This window comes from Oncorhynchus keta, unplaced genomic scaffold (assembly GCF_023373465.1).
Source record: "Oncorhynchus keta strain PuntledgeMale-10-30-2019 unplaced genomic scaffold, Oket_V2 Un_contig_17534_pilon_pilon, whole genome shotgun sequence".
Classification (NCBI taxonomy): Eukaryota; Metazoa; Chordata; class Actinopteri; order Salmoniformes; family Salmonidae; genus Oncorhynchus; species Oncorhynchus keta.
The window spans coordinates 127,982-141,863 of NW_026280473.1; the positions used below are offsets into that span (position 1 = coordinate 127,982).

The following is a 13,882-nucleotide window of genomic DNA, read 5'->3' on the forward strand; positions in this document are numbered from 1 at the left end:
CAGTAATGGCTGCAATGGGATCAATGGAACACGTTGTTTTACCGGTGAATCGATAAGAACTCTTAAAGCTTCATCACCTACATCACAACATCATGTAAAATGTTTCACAGAATCTACAAAAGTTATCATTTAATACAGTCGAAACCTTTACAAATTAGACGCTCTGAAATGAAAGCAACTGCCTACAATGAACATTCGGATTAGAATAATATACAACGTCTGATCTGGCAAACAATGTAATATGATTAGTAGAGTCAAAGATGTCCTGCTATTGACACACTAGTGCTGAACAACATCCTCACCAAACAATGTAATATGATTAGTAGAGTCAAAGATGTCCTGCTATTGACACACTAGTGCAGAACAACATCCCCACCAAACAATGTAATATGATTAGTAGATGTAATCTAGAGTCAAAGATGCCCTGCTATTGACACACTAGTGCAGAACAACATCCCCACCAAACAATGTAATATGATTAGTAGATGTAATCTAGAGTCAAAGATGCCCTGCTATTGACACACTAGTGCAGAACAACATCCCCACCAAACAATGTAATATGATTAGTAGATGTAATCTAGAGTCAAAGATGCCCTGCTATTGACACACTAGTGCAGAACAACATCCCCACCAAACAATGTAATATGATTAGTAGATGTAATCTAGAGTCAAAGATGCCCTGCTATTGACACACTAGTGCAGAACAACATCCCCACCAAACAATGTAATATGATTAGTAGATGTAATCTAGAGTCAAAGATGCCCTGCTATTGACACACTAGTGCAGAACAACATCCCCACCAAACAATGTAATATGATTAGTAGATGTAATCTAGAGTCAAAGATGCCCTGCTATTGACACACTAGTGCTGAACAACATCCCCACCAAACAATGTTTAGTAGATGTAATCTAGAGTCAAAGATGCCCTGCTATTGACACACTAGTGCTGAACAACATCCCCACCAAACAATGTAACATGATTAGTAGAGTCAAAGATGTCCTGCTATTGACACACTAGTGCAGAACAACATCCCCACAAAACAAAACATGTTTAATGTAGAGTCAAAGATGTCCTGCTATGTTTAGTAGATGTAATCTAGAGTCAAAGATGCCCTGCTATTGACACACTAGTGCAGAACAACATCCCCACCAAACAATGTAATATGATTAGTAGATGTAATCTAGAGTCAAAGATGCCCTGCTATTGACACACTAGTGCAGAACAACATCCCCACCAAACAATGTAATATGATTAGTAGATGTAATCTAGAGTCAAAGATGCCCTGCTATTGACACACTAGTGCAGAACAACATCCCCACCAAACAATGTAATATGATTAGTAGATGTAATCTAGAGTCAAAGATGCCCTGCTATTGACACACTAGTGCTGAACAACATCCCCACCAAACAATGTTTAGTAGATGTAATCTAGAGTCAAAGATGCCCTGCTATTGACACACTAGTGCTGAACAACATCCCCACCAAACAATGTAACATGATTAGTAGAGTCAAAGATGTCCTGCTATTGACACACTAGTGCTGAACAACATCCCCACAAAACAATGTAACATGTTTAGTAGGTGTAATCTAGAGTCAAAGATGTCCTGCTATTGACACACTAGTGCAGAACAACATCCCCACCAAACAATGTAATATGTTTAGTAGATGTAATCTAGAGTCAAAGATGCCCTGCTATTGACACACTAGTGCTGAACAACATCCCCACCAAACAATGTTTAGTAGATGTAATCTAGAGTCAAAGATGCCCTGCTATTGACACACTAGTGCAGAACAACATCCTCACCAAACAATGTAACATGTTTAGTAGATGTAATCTAGAGTCAAAGATGCCCTGCTATTGACACACTAGTGCAGAACAACATCCCCACCTGGAACAAGGTCATTTGTATATTATTAACAAAAGTCTAGTTTCATTGTATGTTATCTGACACCATAACTTAATAAGGAAATGTGAAATGAAGTATTATGTGTCATAGCTGACTAAGATCACGAATGGTCAGAGATAGTGAAATAAAACGCAGTCAATAACACTGTAAAATGAATTAAATCCATGATATATATACACATATAGAAACCATGGAATAGTAGGTGTAAAATGAATTAAATCCATGATATATATATATATATATATATATATATATATATATATATATATATATAGAAACCATGGAAACCATGGAATAGTAGGTGTGTCCTACTATTGGCACAGCATAATAGTTGATGTCTTCACTGTTATTCTACAATGTAGAAAATAGTACGAATAAAGACAAACCCTTTAATGTGTAGGTGGATCCAAACTGTTGATTTAAGGCAAAATCATAAAGTTACAAGGTAATATTATCAAAGTATTGTTGTCATGGTTATCAATCAATCAATCAATATATATATTTTTTTAAATTAATCAATAGTTAGCAGAAAGTGGACAGACAGCCACCAATCACAGTGGGAGGGATTTTGAAGAAGAAAAAAAATAAAAGCACATGTATTCAGCCAATCAGTGGGTTCAGGAAGTGGTCTTAAAGCCAATGAATGAGTTGGAGGAGCAGCACAACCACCAAGGCACTTCCAGCAGTCTGACAGGAAGCTCCTGAGGAGGGAAACAGATGTTTAGGCTGCGTTTACACAGGCAACACAATTCTGATCATTTCACAATAATTTTATTTTATAATAATAATATTATTTGGCATGTCTGATATACATCTGAATTTTTTTTCCCAATATGTAAACAGCTCGAAAAACGACATGAGTTTATCTTTTGATTTAATTAAACTACATTCATATGTGGATCTCAATCCTGATACAATTCCCATACTCCATATACAAGGATGCTCAGATTCATTTATTTTTTTACACTGAAGTGGTTTTGCATATGACCTACCGTTACCAAGACTACCACCCCAAAGTTTAACGGAACAGAGAGAGGAAATGAGCATTGCATCCTTCCTCTGCTCCAAGATGGCATAGCAGTTTAAATGTCTTTTGTCCTTGTCCGTATATATATATGTATATATTTACAACCTTCTTCGCATACCTTTTTATATATATTTTTTATTTTCTATAAACTCATCTTCAAAACACTCTCCTGAATAGTCATGATTACAAAGTTGACCTGCTCTATGTTAGCAGTATATGGGGGGACACATCGTATAGTCATGATTACAGAGTTGACCTGCTCTATGTTAGCAGTATATGGGGGGCACATCGTATAGTCATGATTACAGAGTTGACCTGCTCTATGTTAGCAGTATATGGGGGGGACACATCGTATAGTCATGATTACAGAGTTGACCTGCTCTATGTCAGCAGTATATGGGGGACACATCGAATAGTCATGATTACAGAGTTGACCTGCTCTATGTTAGCAGTATATGGGGGGCACATCGTATAGTCATGATTACAGAGTTGACCTGCTCTATGTCAGCAGTATATGGGGGGACATCGTATAGTCATGATTACAGAGTTGACCTGCTCTATGTTAGCAGTATATGGGGGGGACACATCGTATAGTCATGATTACAGAGTTGACCTGCTCTATGTTAGCAGTATATGGGGGGGACACATCGTATAGTCATGATTACAGAGTTGACCTGCTCTATGTTAGCAGTATATGGGGGGACACATCGTATAGTCATGATTACAGAGTTGACCTGCTCTATGTTAGCAGTATATGGGGGGGCACATCGTATAGTCATGATTACAGAGTTGACCTGCTCTATGTTAGCAGTATATGGGGGGACACATCGTATAGTCATGATTACAGAGTTGACCTGCTCTATGTTAGCAGTATATGGGGGGACACATCGTATAGTCATGATTACAGAGTTGACCTGCTCTATGTTAGCAGTATATGGGGGGACACATCGTATAGTCATGATTACAGAGTTGACCTGCTCTATGTCAGCAGTATATGGGGGGACACATCGAATAGTCATGATTACAAAGTTGACCTGCTCTATGTTAGCAGTATATGGGGGGACATCGTATAGTCATGATTATAGAGTTGACCTGCTCTATGTTAGCAGTATATGGGGGGACATCGAATAGTCATGATTACAGAGTTGACCTGCTCTATGTTAGCAGTATATGGGGGGACATCGTATAGTCATGATTCAGAGTTGACCTGCTCTATGTTAGCAGTATATGGGGGGACACATTGAATAGTCATGATTACAGAGTTGACCTGCTCTATGTTAGCAGTATATGGGGGGACATTGAATAGTCATGATTGCAGAGTTGACCTGCTCTATGTTAGCAGTATATGGGGGGGACATCGTATAGTCATGATTACAGAGTTGACCTGCTCTATGTTATCAGTATATGGGGGACACATCACAGTAGTCATTTGGTCAGAGTTGACCTTCTCTATGAAAGGTCATGTATATTGGGGGGCACATCGTATAGTCATGATTGCAGAGTTGACCTGGTCTATGTTAGCAGTATAGGAGGGGGGACATTGAATAGTCATGATTGCAGAGGTTGACCTGCTCTATGTTAGCAGTATATGGGGGGGGACAGAGGTATAGTCATGATCTGTGTCAGGTTTCAAATAACATAAACACACCTGGAATGTCAACATCACAGTGCTTTGTGTTGAGTAAAATACCAGTGATTATGTGACAAGGGTCATGGTCACAGAGGTAATTGGGCTTGTCATGACAAGGAGAGCATGGTCACAGAGGTAATAGGAGAGCAGAGCATGGTCACAGAGGTAATAGGAGGGCTTGTCATGACAAGGGAGAGCATGGTCACAGAGGTAATAGGAGAGCTTGTCATTACAAGGAGAGCATGGTCACAGAGGTAATAGGAGAGCTTGTCATTACAAGGAGAGCATGGTCACAGAGGTAATAGGAGAGCTTGTCATGACAAGGAGAGCATGGTCACAGAGGTAATACCATGGGCTTGTCATGACAAGGAGAGCATGGTCACAGAGGTAATGGGAGGGCTTGTCATGACAAGGAGAGCATGGTCACAGAGGTAATAGGAGGGCAATCAATCTTCATGACAAGGAGAGCATGGTCACAAAGAGGTATCCATCCAGGAGGGCTTGTCATGACAAGTACAGGTGCTGCATGGTCACAGAGGTAATAGGAGGGCTTGTCATTACAAGGAGAGCATGGTCACAGAGGTAATAGGAGGCTTGTCATTACAAGGTTGGGAGCGGCGGTCACAGAGGTAATAGGGGGAGGGTTAGCTTGTCATGACAAGGAGAGTGCGGTCACTGAGGTTTTTCATTATACCATGTGATCTGAGGAAGAGATTGTTTCATTTTTAATATATATATTTTTCCAAAACAGGACCTTGATTCGACAGACCAAGAGATGAGAAACAATCTATCAACCTACCAACCAAAACCAAACTATCATCCAACTAACCTAACAACCAATCAATCTTAACTTACCAACCATCCAACCAATCTTTCAACAAAACCAATCATCCATCCATCTCAATGTGAGATAACAGTACAGGTGCTGAAACAAGTTGATTAATCTCCAGAGTGAGACTTGGCCATGTTGGTGATGGTCAAGTTCTCTTCCATGGGGTTAACGGCTTGGGGGAGCAACCAATGACGAACAGGGTTGATTTGAGCAGATAAAGAGAGATGAGAAACAAGTTGATTAATGAGAGATAAAAGAGATGAGAAACAAGTTGATTAATGAGAGATAAAGAGAGAGAGAGAAACAAGTTGATTAATGAGAGATAACGAGAGATGAGAAACCTCCAAGTTGATTAATGAGAGATAAAGAGAGATGCTCATGGAGAAAAGAGAGATGAGAAACAAGTTGATTAATGAGAGATAAAGGAGTGATCTGAGAGCAAGTTGATTCATGAGAGATAAAGAGAGATGAGAAACAAGTTGATTAATGAGAGATAAAGAGAGATGAGAAACAAGTTGATTAATGAGAGATAAAGAGAGATGAGAAACAAGTTGATTAATGAGAGATAAAGAGAGATGAGAAACAAGTTGATTAATGAGAGATAAAGAGAGATGAGAAACAAGTTGATTAATGAGAGATAAAGAGAGATGAGAAACAAGTTGATTAATGAGAGATAAAGAGAGATGAGAAACAAGTTGATTCATGAGAGATAAAGAGAGATGAGAAACAAGTTGATTCATGAGAGAAAATGAAGTGAAAACAACATCTGTCAACGTCATGACTCGTCTGGTGTCTAACTAACTGTTGTACTAAATGTGTGAAGACAGAGAACCAGAAGGACTCACAGTGCACGTTGATGTTGAGGCGGTTTGAGTCCATTACAGGAGGAGGTTGGGGTCCCTCTGGTCCCAGATCCAACATGGCTGAACACAACAACTGGGCCCCGTCATCATCTCTACCAGGGGTGAAGTCCAGGGTGAAGGTCCCATTCTGTGGTGTCTTGATGTTGTCCTTGGATTTATGTTGTGTGTCTAATTCTGTCTGTTCACCAGTGGCACTGACTTTGTAGAAGGACACCGTGAGTCTCCCAATAGGAGCGATGTTCTGGACAAGACACTGTAGCAGGTACTGATCCCCCTCAACCATCGGATCAGGGTACTTCCTGTAGCTGATGGAGACACGGTCTGGAAGCTCTGTGGAGGAATGGAAACACACAGTGATTAACAGTGCAGAGCCATACTAATAATACATTCAGAAACACCAGAGAAGATAAGAGAGAGATGTCACTCACTATAAACTGTGATGTCCAGCTGTTTCTGACACTGGCCTCCTTCTGTGAAGCATGTAGGTTTGATCTTCCAGTCAGTCACACTGTCAAATCAAATGGAATATTTAAAGTGCATTTAAAATAAATCTAAAATAGAAGCCAGAACTGTCTAAAACAGTAAAACCATTCATTAAAGGCTTTTCTAACACGTTTTTAACAAGTTTTAAAAGTCTCAGCTGTGTCTGCCTCTCTTACCTGTCCACCCTCCAGCGTAGGAACTTCACCTTGTTGTCTGTTAGACCAACTCCTCCCTGGGTGGCTTCCCAGCCCATCTCTACAGGGGTATCTGAGCTGCAGTTAGAGGAGGCTGGGTCTCCATGCTTCACCACCAGGCAGGACTGACCACCAGGCACTCAGCATCTGGAAGACCAAGGTCAAGTGAAAACGTTATTGTTCTGTTATTGTTGATTTTATTGTTCAAACCAAACAGGACAATATTATTGTATAACGTTTATCTATCTGTATGTTAATCAAATACATGTTACACTCCATAACCCAGAAGTTGCCCACACACACACACACACGCGAAGAACAACACACATACCGCACACACTAGTGATGCACGTGTTAACTCATTAAATTGTGTGGCTGAAGGGCGGGTTGAGTGGGTTGAAAAAGGAGGAAGTACAGCTTCAATAAATCTATAAATGTATAAATCTTGTTCACTTTATACAGGCTAAATTGAGGTTTTTCTTTCATTATTTTAGGCTATCTGGAACTGCAGCCTTCTGTTCAGATGTATTACATGGAAACGGAAATCTGTTGGTAGGTCTATGACTTCTCATACAGCCATAATATGAACTCTTGCAGAACATGTCTTGCAGTAAAATGATACACCAAATGTTGACAGAATGTTCGACTTGGAAACAGGAGCGGAGAAATATGAATTCTTTATTTCTGCCTACTTGAGAGAATACAAAGCTCCGTTAGATACCATCTGTAGAGGTGCCCTCTTCATCATTAAACATCATTAAAACCTGATAGTATTTCAACCACATAAAAGCCGAACTGCAATCTCATCAGAAACATATTGGGTTTCATTTTCACAGATTTATTTCTCCTTTACAACCGCTCAAACTGATGTCATTTGGACATTTTGCACAGAAAATCTTTTCCGTTTTTATTTTTGTTTCGTCATTGTATTTTCTCGCCGGTCCCTAAACATCTTCGCTCTGCGAAAGATAACAGCGGGAACTTTACGGATGTCAACTAGATTGATAGCGTTCATTCTATCGATCTATTACATTATTATGTTGATCAAGGGTTTATGTAGTATTCTAGGTCAACATAGAATGACAAAAGAGAAGCTACATGCATCTAATTATAGAATAGTCGACTAACAAATAGCCAAAATGTAGGAAATTATCATTTATATCTAAATCAGGTTTATTAAAAAAATGCTCCCCCTGTCAAAAAAAAATCGTTCCGCTCTCTTTGACTTTAGCCTATTGCATATGTTCTATATTTGCGGGTTAGGGTTGGGTGCGGACCTCAGATTTTCACTTTATCACATCTAGTCGGGTTGTTGTGGATGGGTTATTAGCAATTCCGGGAGGGTGAACAAACAGCTGACCTGAGCACCACAAACACTTACACACACATGGAATTTAGTACGTCATTGAACCATGGCAGGAGGGAGGATGTATTCCTAAAGAATTCAACCATTCACTGTCAGTCATTAGTTATCTAAAATACTTTAAATCAAATGCACAGTATCAACATTTATTTAAGGAAACAAAACAGAAAAAAATACCTAAACTATTAAACTCAACTTAATTCCGCACTCGTCACAGAGTTGTGGAATTAGACAGAAGTCTAACTTACCGGTGAAGTCACAATACAGAGACAATGATGAAATAAGTAGACCAATTAAAATCGCCATTTTCCATCGAACTAACAACGAACGTCCCTCGGCGAAGTCTTCCGCTTTTCTGTTCGACGAGCTGAAGAAGAAGAAATGCGCTCGTTCTGCTTTGCAGAAGACCGTTGAAAGTGAAAGTATTCTAGACTGGAAAACGCCCCAACGACCCCTCCTCTTCCTCCTCTCTCTCTGAGTCTTCTATTATCTACAGCAGTGGTATTCATAGTCGGGGTCACGAACTCGAGGGAGAACTGCAGTGCACTCGCCCAAAGAATAAATAAGAGTATAGATTAGTGTATGGGACAATAGGAGAGGATAGAGGGCAGGGGTGGAGAGGAAGAGGGTAGGGGTGGAGAGGAAGAGGGCAGGGGTGGAGAGGAAGAGGGTAGAGGCAGCAGGGCAGATATATCAACCAGTCAACCAACACCTGCATTGTCACACACATCATTCTATCACTGACACTGGTGTCCAATCTATATATATATATATATATATATGTGTGTGTGTGTGAGAATTAAGGGCAGTAGTCTATAATATAGTGTTGTTTAGGTTAGAGGTGTCTCTTTCACCAAACAGTAACAGTAACAGTGACCCAGATCATGTCAGTAGTCTATAATGGGGTGTTGTTGAGGTTAGAGGTGTCTCTTTCACCAAACAGTAACAGTAACAGTGACCCAGATCAGGTCAGTAGTCTATAATGGACTGTTGTTTAGGTTAGAGGTGTCTCTTTCACCAAACAGTAACAGTAACAGTGACCCAGATCATGTCAGTAGTCTATAATGGGGTGTTGTTGAGGTTAGAGGTGTCTCTTCCATCAAACAGTAACAGTAACAGTGACCCAGATCAGGACAGTAGTCTATAATATAGTGTTGTTTAGGTTAGAGGTGTCTCTTTCATCAAACAGTAACAGTGACCCAGATCAGGTCAGTAGTCTATAATATAGTGTTGTTTAGGTTAGAGGTGTCTCTTCCATCAAACAGTAACAGTAACAGTGACCCAGATCAGGTCAGTAGTCTATAATATAGTGTTGTTTAGGTTAGAGGTGTCTCTTTCATCAAACAGTAACAGTAACAGTGACCCAGATCAGGACAGTAGTCTATAAGGGAGTGTTGTTTAGGTTAGAGGTGTCTCTTCCATCAAACAGTAACAGTGACCCAGATCAGGTCAGTAGTCTATAATGGACTGTTGTTGAGGTTAGAGGTGTCTCTTTCATCAAACAGTAACAGTGACCCAGATCAGGTCAGTAGTCTATAATATAGTGTTGTTTAGGTTAGAGGTGTCTCTTCCATCAAACAGTAACAGTGACCCAGATCAGGTCAATAGTCTATAAGGGGGTGTTGTTTAGGTTAGAGGTGTCTCTTTCATCAAACAGTAACAGTAACAGTGACCCAGATCAGGTCAGTAGTCTATAATGGGGTGTTGTTTAGGTTAGAGGTGTCTCTTCCATCAAACAGTAACAGTAACAGTGACCCAGATCAGGTCAGTAGTCTATAATGGGGTGTTGTTTAGGTTAGAGGTGTCTCTTCCATCAAACAGTAACAGTAACAGTGACCCAGATCAGGTCAGTAGTCTATAATGGGGTGTTGTTTAGGTTAGAGGTGTCTCTTCCATCAAACAGTAACAGTAACCCAGATCAGGTCAGTAGTCTATAATGGGGTGTTGTTTAGGTTAGAGGTGTCTCTTCCATCAAACAGTTTCAGGTCAGTAGTCTATAATGGGGTGTTGTTTAGGTTAGAGGTGTCTCTTTCATCAAACAGTAACAGTAACAGTGACCCAGATCAGGTCAGTAGTCTATAATGGGGTGTTGATTAGGTTAGAGGTGTCTCTTCCATCAAACAGTAACAGTAACCCAGATCAGGTCAGTAGTCTATAATGGGGTGTTGTTTAGGTTAGAGGTGTCTCTTACAGTAACAGTAACAGTGACCCAGATCAGGTCAGTAGTCTATAATGGACTGTTGTTTAGGTTAGAGGTGTCTCTTCCATCAAACAGTAACAGTGACCCAGATCAGGTCAGTAGTCTATAATATAGTGTTGTTTAGGTTAGAGGTGTCTCTTCCATCAAACAGTAACAGTAACAGTGACCCAGATCAGGTCAGTAGTCTATAATGGGGTGTTGTTGAGGTTAGAGGTGTCTCTTCCATCAAACAGTAACAGTAACAGTGACCCAGATCAGGTCAGTAGTCTATAATGGGGTGTTGTTTAGGTTAGAGGTGTCTCTTCCATCAAACAGTAACAGTAACAGTGACCCAGATCAGGTCAGTAGTCTATAATGGGGTGTTGTTTAGGTTAGAGGTGTCTCTTCCATCAAACAGTAACAGTGACCCAGATCAGGGCAGTAGTCTATAAGGCCTTCCATGCCACTCTCCAACCCCTCTCTCTCTCTGCCTGCCATGCCACTCTCCAACCCCTCTCTCTCTCTGCCTGCCATGCCACTCTCCAACCCCTCTCTCTCTGCCTCCCATGCCACTCTCCAACCCCTCTCTCTCTCTGCCTCCCATGCCACTCTCCAACCCCTCTCTCTCTGCCTCCCATGCCACTCTCCAACCCCTCTCTCTCTGCCTTCCATGCCACTCTCCAACCCCTCTCTCTGCCTTCCATGCCACTCTCCAACCCCTCTCTCTCTCTGCCTTCCATGCCACTCTCCAACCCCTCTCTCTCTCTGCCTTCCATGCCACTCTCCAACCCCTCTCTCTCTCTGCCTTCCATGCCACTCTCCAACCCCTCTCTCTCTGCCTTCCATGCCACTCTCCAACCTCTCTCTCTCTCTCTTTCTTCCATGCCACTCTCCAACCCCTCTCTCTCTCTGCCTGCCATGCCACTCTCCAACCCCTCTCTCTCTCTGCCTTCCATGCCACTCTCCAACCCCTCTCTCTCTCTGCCTTCCATGCCACTCTCCAACCCCCTCTCTCTCTATGCCTTCCATGCCACTCTCCAACCCCTCTCTCTCTGCCTGCCATGCCACTCTCCAACCCCTCTCTCTCTCTGCCTGCCATGCCACTCTCCAACCCCCTCTCTCTCTCTCTCTCTGCCTGCCATGCCACTCTCCAACCCCTCTCTCTCTCTGCCTGCCATGCCACTCTCCAACCCCCTCTCTCTCTCCCTGCCATTCCACTCTCCAACCCCTCTCTCTCTGCCTGCCATGCCACTCTCCAACCCCTCTCTCTCTCTCTCTCTCTGCCTTCCATGCCACTCTCCAACCCCTCTCTCTCTCTGCCTGCCATTCCACTCTCCAACCCCTCTCTCTCTCTCTCTGCCTGCCATGCCACTCTCCAACCCCTCTCTCTCTGCCTTCATTCCACTCCAACCACTCTCTCTCTCTCTGCCTTCCATTCCACTCTCCATCCCCTCTCTCTCTGCCTTCCATGCCACTCTCCAACCCCTCTCTCTCTCTGCCTTCCATGCCACTCTCCAACCCCTCTCTCTCTCTGCCTTCCATGCCACTCTCCAACCCCCTCTCTCTCTGCCTTCCATGCCACTCTCCAACCCCTCTCTCCCTCCCGTCTTACCCCTTCCACCTCTCCCTCCCTGAGTAAGCAAGCAGCCATGCACAAGTCTTGGGTTGTGTGAACTGGAACAGCTCACAGGCTCCTGCTCTGTCTCCTGTTTCTGTAGTGAGACAGCATGATGTACCAGTACACCTCCTGGACAGGACACTAGTTTATCACAAGGCCTTAACCCCAATCTATCTCCCTATATTGCTGTGTGCAGCATTTCCCAGAGGGGGATCATTTTGGTTTTGGTTACACTTTACTTGGATAGTGCAGATTTGGTATCTATAGATCCTCTACAGTTGGTCATACTATCAACAAACAATCTGTTCATAAGCAACTGCTTGCCAAGGTTAGAATAAGGGTTAAGGTAAGGGTAAGTTTAGGGTCAGGATAAGGGTTAAGGGTAAGTGTAGGGTCAGGATAAGGGTTAAGGTTACGTTAGATCTAGTAGATAGTGGAAATGTTACTGATAGTCTGTAGAACATCTACAGATGGACCATCCAAATAAAGTGTCACCTTGGTTTTTGCCCGAGCACTACACAGCTGATTAAAATTATCAACGCTTGATGAGTTGATTATTTAAAAATCAGCTGTCTATGACTTGGACAAAATCTCACACACCCCTTAGGGACCCCAGGGCCGAGTTCGCGAAAAGCTGGCGTGGCGCAAAGCAGAGACCAGGTCCCATTAACAGCGTTGGGAAAGCTGCTCTGAAAAATATAGTTTACCACCAATTACTGAATACTGGAAGTTAAGCTACTGTACACTAAAGCTACTTTTGAGAAACAAAGTTTACTCAGTGACCTTGAAAAAATAAAATATTTCACTACATCCCAAACTACTTCGTAATTACCATCTCTAAATCTGAAACGTTAGACTACATATTGCAAGAACAGAACACTTCAGGGGTCAAATGTCAGCAGACTGTGTAATTTAGCTTAATACACAAAAACAAAATGTTTCAAGTGAGAATACAAGAAAGGAAGAGATTGTCTACTTCACCCACATTGTGTCATTCCAGTAGTTAGCAGTTAGCGACATGCCAAAAAATTGTATTCACTGAAAACACTACCGAAACCCATTTTGTAATGTTCCCAGAAAACACTACTGAAACCCATTTTGTAATGTTCCCAGAAAACACCACTGAAACCCATTTTGTAATGTTCCCAGAAAACACCACTGAACCCCATTTTGTAATGTTCCCCAGAAAACACCACTGAAACACACTTTGTAATGTTCCCCAGAAAACACCACTGAAACCCATTTTGTAATGTTCCCCAGAAAACACCACTGAACCCCATTTTGTAATGTTCCCCAGAAAACACCACTGAAACACACTTTGTAATGTTCCCTAGAAAACACCACTGAAACCCATTTTGTAATGTTCCCCAGAAAACACTACTGAAACCCATTTTGTAATGTTCCCCAGAAAACACTACCGAAACCCATTTTGTAATGTTCCCCAGAAAACACTACCGAAACCCATTTTGTAATGTTCCCCAGAAAACACTACTGAAACCCATTTTGTAATGTTCCCCAGAAAACACCACTGAAACCCATTTTGTAATGTTCCCCAGAAAACACCACTGAAACCCATTTTGTAATGTTCCCCAGAAAACACTACTGAAACCCATTTTGTAATGTTCCCCAGAAAACACTACTGAAACCCATTTTGTAATGTTCCCCAGAAAACACCACTGAAACCCATTTTGTAATGTTCCCCAGAAAACACCACTGAAACCCATTTTGTAATGTTCCCCAGAAAACACCACTGAAACCCATTTTGTAATGTTCCCCAGAAAACA

The 13,882-nt window shown here is 41.8% G+C and overlaps 1 protein-coding gene across 1 annotated transcript; it reads right to left on the reverse strand.

The window, feature by feature from the left end:
- Positions 1-5,505: 5,505 nt before the first annotated feature.
- On the reverse strand, positions 5,506-8,742 carry LOC127919800 (intercellular adhesion molecule 3-like). The gene is made up of 5 exons (XM_052503640.1): positions 8,550-8,742; positions 6,921-7,085; positions 6,690-6,769; positions 6,244-6,591; positions 5,506-5,570 (listed from the first exon to the last, which is right to left on the reverse strand). The coding sequence occupies exons 2-5, from the start codon at positions 6,995-6,997 to the stop codon at positions 5,506-5,508; spliced, it is 570 nt and encodes a 189-aa protein (XP_052359600.1). The 5' UTR covers positions 6,998-7,085; positions 8,550-8,742.
- Between the last annotated feature and the right edge of the window lie 5,140 nt (positions 8,743-13,882).

Coding starts and splice junctions, on each gene's coding strand:
- LOC127919800 (XM_052503640.1), bottom strand. CDS start 6,997: ATGGGCTGGGAAGCCACCCAGGGAGGAGTTGGTCTAACAGACAACAAG. Junction 6,770..6,920: donor CTACGCTGGAGGGTGGACAG/GTAAGAGAGGCA, acceptor TTGATTTGACAG/TGTGACTGACTGGAAGATCA. Junction 5,571..6,243: donor CCTCAACATCAACGTGCACT/GTGAGTCCTTCT, acceptor TGCTCCCCCAAG/CCGTTAACCCCATGGAAGAG.